Source organism: Theropithecus gelada, chromosome 1, assembly GCF_003255815.1.
Source record: "Theropithecus gelada isolate Dixy chromosome 1, Tgel_1.0, whole genome shotgun sequence".
In the NCBI taxonomy this organism is placed as follows: domain Eukaryota; kingdom Metazoa; phylum Chordata; class Mammalia; order Primates; family Cercopithecidae; genus Theropithecus; species Theropithecus gelada.
In genome coordinates, this window is record NC_037668.1 from 18253364 (window position 1) to 18261990 (window position 8627).

The following is an 8627-nucleotide window of genomic DNA, read 5'->3' on the forward strand; positions in this document are numbered from 1 at the left end:
GGAGTGCTACCCTTTGGCCGAGGTAGTTCTGTCCTGGACTTCACACTTTAAAGAGTCCTTCTCTGGTTCTCTTCCAGCCATGACCCTGGCCATAGGATAATTTGATATTTCAGTGTATAGGCCCAGAGCTGCTGTCTCCCTCATACCCACTATCCAGGATCCCATAAATCTCTGTCAAATGGCCCTGAGATCATCTCTATGTGTCCATCCTCCTGAAGACTCAAACAGCCAACACTGTGCTCACTTCTAGGTCTCAATAACCAAGAGAGGGGCAGTTTGAGAGATCTGTGTGTGAAAAGAACATGGATGGTATGGGCTAGGATACTTACACTCATGCACACCCAAGGTCCCTCATGGCACAGGATGAAGCCAGGGAGTAGGAAGAGAACAAGGGGTGAACCACAGGGGTCAGAAGCCTCTGTTTAGGCTCTTGCCTGGTGTCCTACAAGTGTTTACGGCAGGCATGCTTCCCAGGAGAAGAGAATTTCCTAGTCACTGTCCTTAAATGTCCTTAAATGTCCATGCTAGAGGAAGAAAGGGAAAGAACAAACATAATGAAATGCTTCTCTCTTCTCACCATGTTAGTCAATTCACTATTGAATTGATTCAGTTTCGGAATCTTTTATGTGCCAATTGCTCAGCCAGACACTGGGAATATCAAAGTGAATAAAATAGGGTCCTTGCCCCTAAGGCATCCCAGTTTCTCCCCTGTTTAAAACCTTTCGGTGCTTCCCATTATCCTCAGGATAAAGTCCAAACTATTTTCTTTATGGCATAAAGAGTCCTCACCAACACAACCTTACCTACCTAGGTAGGTGAGTCTCCCCCTTCTCCTTACTCCCCACTCTGCTCCAGCCGCACTGAGCTTTTCCACCAAATAGCTTATACTTTCACATTTCTGAATCTGAAAATGTCTCCCAGACACCCCCTTCCTATGTCCAATTTCCAAGTCTCAGCTTAAATATCACTGCCTCCAGGAAGCATATCTGACCCCCAAACCTGACCCCTGTGCTGATCCTACCATCATTATTATTACATGGTATTATTGGCTACTGACTTGCCTCCATATTGAATTAGTTCTTTGAGAATGGAAACTACATTCCATTGAGCTACACTTCACTTTTTAGGACACAGCCTGGTAGATAGGAGACACTCAATACAGATTTGTGTTTTAGGTCATTGCATGCTTATGGGTTAGCTAGGGAACTTCGTATCTTTCAGGAAGGAAACCGAGAAGAGTCAGACTCTCCAGCAGGCAGAGGGCGCTAGTGAGTGAGCTAGGCATAGAGTCCTGGGGAGAGGATTATGATGTCATAGAGGCTTAGAATCTTGGTATTAGCAGGGGAGGGAACCAATCTGGTTCAGAAGACTTTAGCTTCTAATAGTCATGGACTCACTAGGCTGCTGAGGAAGATCAATAATATCAACTGGAATCAGTCATGAGAAGTCAAGCATGGAAATTGTGAATTGAGAAGTGTGTGGCCAGACCAGGTAACACAGAAACCTTATCTTTTGGGCCCTCTCTGCATGGCTTTTTAATGTGTTCATTCATTATATATTTACTTACTGAGGCCCGTGCAATGCCATTCAGTGTGCTGGATGAGAGGATTCCAGGATTCATCCTATATTTCAGGAAAAGGCTCCTGCTTCCATTTAAGAGGAAGACACTGCATCCTGGCTAACACGGTGAAACCCCATCTCTCCTAAAAATACAAGAAAAGCCGGGCATGGTGGCAGGCACCTGTAGTCCCAGATACTCAGGAGGCTGAGGCAGGAGAATAGTGTGAACCCTGGAGGCAGAGCTCATCACAGTGAGTAGAGATCGAGCCACTGCACTCCAGCCTGGGCAACAGAGCGAAACTCCATCTCAAAAAAAAAAAAAAAAAAAAGAGGAAGTCACTGGAGCCTCTGCGGGTGGGGATAGTGAGGATATCTGTGCTCATGGAGCTAACGGACCACAGAAGTCAGACAATTAGGGAAATAATAACCACTATAAAAATGTAATGAGAAGTACAGGGGATCCAAGAAAGCCTATCAGGGAGACAGAGGCTATGGGTTAAGGAAGTTTTCCTTGAGGAGTGATGTGTAAGCAGAGACTTCAGGTTTGAACGATATTCAGTGAGCATGTGGGGACAGAGACCCAGGAAGGGTGGTTCAAGCTGGGGAAGAGCACGTTCAAAGACCCGGAAAGAGGTGAGAAAATTCAGCAGGTGTCTGCTCTGAGCCAATCTGGTGCCTGAGAGAACAGTGGGTGGACATGAGACTGGGCCGGTTGGCAGACGTCAGACAGAAGGCACCTTGCCAGGGCCCTCCTGGTGGTTTGGCCTCTGTATTAATCCTCACTGAATAGAGCAATAAGAAAAGCTAGGAAGATGGCCCTGGCCCTGGGCCACAGGTGTTTGATGTGATCAGGCAGATTTCCTGAGGCAGGCTATGCAGAGCTTGGTTGGGAAGGAGGGGAAAGGGAGCATGGAGAGAATATTTATATATTTATTTATTTTAATTTTTATTTATTTACTTATTGAGATGGAATCTCATTCTGTCTCCCAGGCTGGAGTGCAGTGGTGCAGTCTCGACTCACTGCAACCTCCGCCTGCCAGATTCAAGCGATTCTCTTGCCTCAGCCTCCCAAGTAGCTAGTATTACAGGTGCATGCCACCATGCCCAGCTAATTTTTGTAGTTTTAGTAGAGATGGAGTTTCACCATGTTGGCCAGGCTGATCTCAAACTCCTGACCTCAAGAGATTCACCTGCTTTGGCCTCCCAAAGTGCTGGGACTACAGGTGTGAGCCACTGAGCCTGGCCAAGGAGAGAATCTTAAGAAGAAACTCTTGCAGGAGGCAGAGTGGTCAGGAGGCACATTTATTGTACAGGAGCTAGCGTTCTGAAAGTGGAGGAAATAGATAATATTCACCAGGCAGAAGGAAGACAGTGGAGACAGCATTGGCTCAGAGGGGCAGGACCTACATCCATGGGGGTGAAGCTGCAGAAGGACTTGATGTTGCCCTCCTTATGCTATAGTCAACAAGACTGGTTTCTAACCTGCTCTCCTTCTCTGATATGGCACAACCTCCATATTCAGGACCTGTTCCCAGGATCTGACTATGGGGGACATGCTTGGAGTGGAGATGTTGGTGGGACTAGTGAGGCAAGCCCCTGGACCCGGGCTCCAGGTGCCCTCTGATGCCTCTGCATCTCTAGTCACTGGAATAAGAATTGCTTCTGTAGAAACAGCTCAGCCTGGACTTGTAAGGATGGACCCTAACAAACTGGACTTCCAAGTGGTGATGAGACTCTGCACTTTGGTCAGTTCAGGGCACTGACCTTCAGAATAGAGAAAGGTAAACCAGAGACAAAAGACAGAAATATAGAGACAGGATGAAGACCAGAGAATGATAGAAAGGCAGAGAGAAAAAATAGTAAAAGGCAAAAATAAACACAGAGAGAAACAACAGAAAATAAAAACAGAAGAGGCTCACTCCTTCCTCATCCCTCTCAAAACCTAGTCTTAGGTCTGACCCCTAAGGGAGCAGATTCAAACAACAAGGAGACAGGGACAAATACTGGGCTCCCTGCATACACCCACACACTCAAACTCACCCCTGTACAGCTGCAGGGGCACCCAGGTGTATGCTTGTGTGTGCATGTGGACACACACACTTCCTGTCAAACAGCTTTGAACACTACAAAGGTGGTAGAGAACATGGCCCTGTACTCTTTCACCTCTTCTCTGTTTTTATGCTGGTCTGTCTGTGTCTTATTTCCATTTCTGGTGTACCTCTCCATTGCTCACCTCTCTCCTTCCCGTTCCCTCTCAGGCAAGTCAAGGCATTGCAGGGCCTGCATCTGCCACCTCAGCCTCTTTGCAGCTTCCTCTGACCTGGAAGGAGCAACGGGGTGACTTGTCCCCACGCCCATCCTTTAGGAGTCTTGCTCCAGTGTCTTCCTCTTAAATGGAAGCAGGAGCCTTTTCCATGAAAGATAGGATGAATCCTGGAATAACTGGCAGGGATAGAATTGTGACTAAATTAAAGTCAACATCCTAATCCAAGTCACTCTTCCTTTTTTAGGTGGGAACTGCCCTTGACCCAGTTCAGGCTGCAACCGTATAGCCAGAGACTTAGGATCATGAAGGGTTTGGCCAGGTGGCAGGGCCTTAAGAGATAATCTTCCTTCTCAATTGTCTCTCACCCTAATGCTGTAGTTCAGAATATTCAAACATAGGGGTCCCTATAGGAGGTAGCACTGTGCTCCCCTTCTTCCCAGAGAAAGTCTCGGGCTTTCTCTGTAAGAAGGAGGGCCCTGGCATATGCCCAAGCCTTCTCAAGCACATGCCAGGGACCTCCTTCCCACAGAAAAACCCTGAGATGAGGCTCCAATGGTTCAGAAAGTGAAAGTGAAGAGAGGCCGGCTGGGGCTGCGTCCAACGTGTGAGTCTGAAAGTTACTGTTACTAGTGGGTGGAGGTGTCGGCCACACCTGGCTCAATGGGACCCAGTTTTTACACTACGAACTGGATTTAGGTGAATCCCCAGATAAAAAAGGGTTGAGTCTAAGAGCATGTCACCCATCATTCAGGACAGCCACAGCCCTGGGTCTTCTATAAGTCACAGGGGTGATTCAGATAGCAAAGTAGGTCGTCTGACAGGCATCCTTTAGCAACCACCTGACTGGAGAATCATGCACACCTTCAGGAAAGGATGATACAGATTTTTGTCCTACTGGGGTGGATTAGTCCTTCTCCACACTGCTCTAAAGATACTACCCAAGACTGGATCATTTATAAAGGAAAGAAGTTTAATCGACTCACAGTTCCACATGTCTGAGGAGGCCTCAGGAAACTTACAATCATGGCAGAAGGCAAAAGGGGAAGGACCTTCTTCACTTGGTGGTGGGAGACAGAAGTAAGAGCAGGGGAAATGTCAGACACTTATAAAACCATCAGATCTTGTGAGAACTCACTATCGTGAGAACAGCATGGGGGAAACTGCCACAGTGGTTCAATCACCTCCCTCCCTCAACATGTGGGGATTATAGGTCCCTCGCTCCACATGTCGGGATTACAATTCAAGATGAGATTTGGGCAGGGACACAGACCCAAACCATATCATTATCATGGGGTAACTCCCAGAAATAATTCATTTTTCTATTTTAATTTATTTTATTTTATTTTATTTTATTTCATTTCATTTCATTTTTTGAGATGGAGCTTCGCTTTTGTTGCCAAGGTTGGAGTGCAATGGCACGATCTCGGCTCACTGTCACCTCTGCCTCCTGGGTTGAAGTGATTCTCCTGCCTCAGCCTCCCGAGTAGCTGGGATTACACGCACCTGCCACGACGCCCAGCTAGTTTTTGTATTTTTCGTAGAGATGGGGTTTCACCAAGTTGGCCAGGCTGGTCTCGAACTCCTGACCTCAGGTGATCCACCCGCCTTGGCCTCCCAAAGTGCTAGGATTACAGGCATGAGCCACCATGCCCAGTCCTCCCCCGGAAAGACTTTAGTGTGAGGAGAGATTTGTAGCTGCTGTCCCCAGGAGTCCCTCTATCTACACAACACAAAAGAAGAGGACAAGACAAGAGATGTGGCTTTCTAAACATCAGGGAGAGGGTTTGAGCAGGACTTGGGGGAAGTACCTTGACAGCAGGTACGGATCAGATGGAGGGCAAGTAGGGAGTGTCCAGCAGGAGAGAGACGGCTAGGACGGAGGCTGGCCCCTGCTAGGAGCTATTCACACTGGCTCTAACTGTTAAGACTCATGAGAAAGTTCAAGTAATATCAATTTGATCCAACTAAACAGCCATCATCACAAACCTCAAGTTCTCCTCACCATGTACTTATGATTATGCATGGACACATGCCTACATGCATTCACGTGTGTGCACACAAACACACACACACACACACACACACACATTCTCACAGAGATATGGGCAAGTGTGTGCTTAGTGGAAAGCCCACAGCAGTAACTGGTTCAGTTTAAAAAACTAGTTTGGGGCCCGGTGCAGTGGCTCACGCCTGTAATCCCAGCACTTTGGGAGTCTGAGGTGGTCGGATCACCTGAAGTCAGGAGTTCGAGACCAGCCTGGCTAACATGGTCAAATCCCATCTCTACTAAAAATACAAAAATTTGCTGGGCATGATGGCCGGTGCCTGTAATCCCCGGTACTCCAGAGGCTGAGTCAGGAGAATCACTTGAACCCGGGAGGCAGAGGTTGCAGTGAGCCAAGATCTCGCCCTTGCACTCCAGCCTGGGCGACAAGAGTGAAGCTCTATGTCCAGTAATGGTACTTCCCTCCAAAGAGAAAAGAAAGAAAGAAAAAAAAAATTAGTTTGGGCAAGAGGCTTTTCTCACAATCCCGAGGATGCCAGAGGCCAGAAGGTGGTTGCAACTTCACTTCAGCAGTTGTCAATCCAAATCCCACACCCATCCCCCACACCGGTGACAGGGCTCTGACAGGCCTGGTGCCTCACTCACATGGGTTTGTGGCTTTGTGAGCTGAGTGCCCACAGGGGGTACAGGCTCATTTCCCATGCTTCCACATTTCCCTGAGGAGGCTAGATAACAACCTGCTCACTGCCTACTGTTTCCTGGCCACTTCTAGACCCTGTATTCTGCTCTGGGGCCACAACAGTGGTGTTCATCCTCTCATCATGTGCCATTGGAGGGACAAGGCAGAAACATATAGGGGCTTCCCCAGGGGCTGCATACTGGGGCCAAGGCCCAGGGACCTTCCTGGGAGAACTTGGATTTCCTGGGTGGAGGAAGGTAGATAAATAGAAGTAAAGCAAGAGTTGTTTGGATTTTCTCTATACCTAGAAGAATGAGGAAATTACAAAACTGCTGAATGGTTGAGTTTGAGGATCCCTATAAGGTCCAGTTCCCCCTTCCTCATCCCCACTACTGCCCCTTTATAGAGGAAGAGATACAAGCCCAGAGAGATGAAGAGAACTGCCCAAGCCCTGAGGCTTGGGAGTTGCAGAACCAGCCCTAGAACTCAGGTCCTGCCATGCCAAAAGCACTGTACTTTTCATTTCATCTCGCTGTAACCACCACAGTGCTCTGTGCATGGGACAAGATGATGCGTTCAGGAAGGGTGTAACAGTTGATCACTCTAAGTACAAGAGTTCCATTGCACCTGGGTCCCTGGATGCCACATTAGAGACAAGAACAAGCACATGCTCTGGAGTGGGATAGAGCTTGGCTTGAATCCACTTACAAGCAACTGAGGTGGATCTTTGAACTTCAGTGGTCCTCGTATGATGTGAAGTGGACTAAAAATGTCTACTTGAGGCAGGTAGCGGTCATTACATTAGCTGATGTTTGTGAAGGGCCCGACACTTGACCCAGGATCTGGCAACTGAGGGTCACACTGTTTGCTCATTAGCTAAGAGACCTTAGGCACATTGCTTACATATTCTGGTCTTTTGATTCTTTATCTGGCAAATGACTACCTAGTAAGGAACAAACATGCTGGCATATGCAAAGGTAGAATTACAGGGCTGGCTGGCCCCTCTGAGGTATCCAGCTCTGCTTTCTCAACCCCTGTCTGAGTCATTATCCTGAAGATGGATGTATTTGGGTATTAAGAAAGGAGGAAATGAAAGCAGGCACCCAGATTTCCTTCTGATGAGAATATTCTTTTCTTTTTCTAGTACCTCCAAGTGTCCAGAAGATGTGTGACCAGCCAAAACACAGTCAATGCTGCCCAGCAAAAGACAATCAATGCTGCCCGTCAAAACAGAACCAGTGCTGCCAGCCAAAAGGCAATCAATGCTGCCCACCAAAACAGAACCAGTGCTGCCAGCCAAAAGGCAATCAATGCTGCCCTCCAAAACACAATCACTGCTGCCAGCCAAAACCCCCTTGCTGCATTAAGGCCAGGTGCTGTAGTTTGGAGACCAAGCCCGAATGCTCACCGCTTAATATGGAGTCTGAGCCCAACTCACCACAAACTCAGGACAAGGGCTCTCAAACCCAGGAGCAGCCCTATAGCCCACAAAATAAGTCCAGTCCAAGCAAATGGGAGCAGAAGTCAAACAAATAGATTGTCCCTGGGGCCATGCCTTTCACTCTGTAGGGTGGGGTATTACTGAGAGTCAGGCTAGACCTATGTTTAGAGAAGCAGTTTTCACAGTGACTACCATTTCCACCCCACGAGAGGCTTCTATTTCCCATCATAGCTCCCTACCCTAGGGAGGCCTCCATCTGGAAATGGGAGGATGAAGAAGCTGGAATCATCTTTCCTAGTGATCCTGACATTTAGACAGCACAGAAATAAAAGAGCAATAAAAAGAACATTGCCTCCCTTTGTTCCTTTACTTACCTGTGAAACCATCTCACCAGCCTGGCCTAGAGCCCAAGAAAATATTATGGGCGTGTCCTGGAGGTCCAAGGAGCAAGAACCAGCATCCTGAAGAACAAAGCCTCTGCTGAGCTGGAGCTTAGTTGATTGACTCATCTTGGTTTTAAAATGAAAGTCCTGCATTCCAGGAACCCCTTCAGTCCTTATTAAAAAAAAAAAAAATTATTGGTCCCCCAAAGTTCAAGAACCCTAATTCCCCTGGGTCGTGGGTACCACATTATACTCCAGACCAAGCAAAAATATGTAAATCCCTTGGAGTGATT

The 8627-nt window shown here is 47.6% G+C and overlaps 1 protein-coding gene across 1 annotated transcript; it reads left to right on the plus strand.

Annotated features, from left to right (window-relative positions):
* The first annotated feature begins 1346 nt into the window (after positions 1 to 1346).
* On the plus strand, positions 1347 to 8296 carry SMCP (sperm mitochondria associated cysteine rich protein). Its single transcript, XM_025400102.1, has 2 exons — positions 1347 to 1491; positions 7655 to 8296. Exon 2 carries the CDS (start codon positions 7675 to 7677, stop codon positions 8044 to 8046), a length of 372 nt encoding a protein of 123 aa, XP_025255887.1. The 5' UTR covers positions 1347 to 1491; positions 7655 to 7674; the 3' UTR covers positions 8047 to 8296.
* Positions 8297 to 8627: the final 331 nt, after the last annotated feature.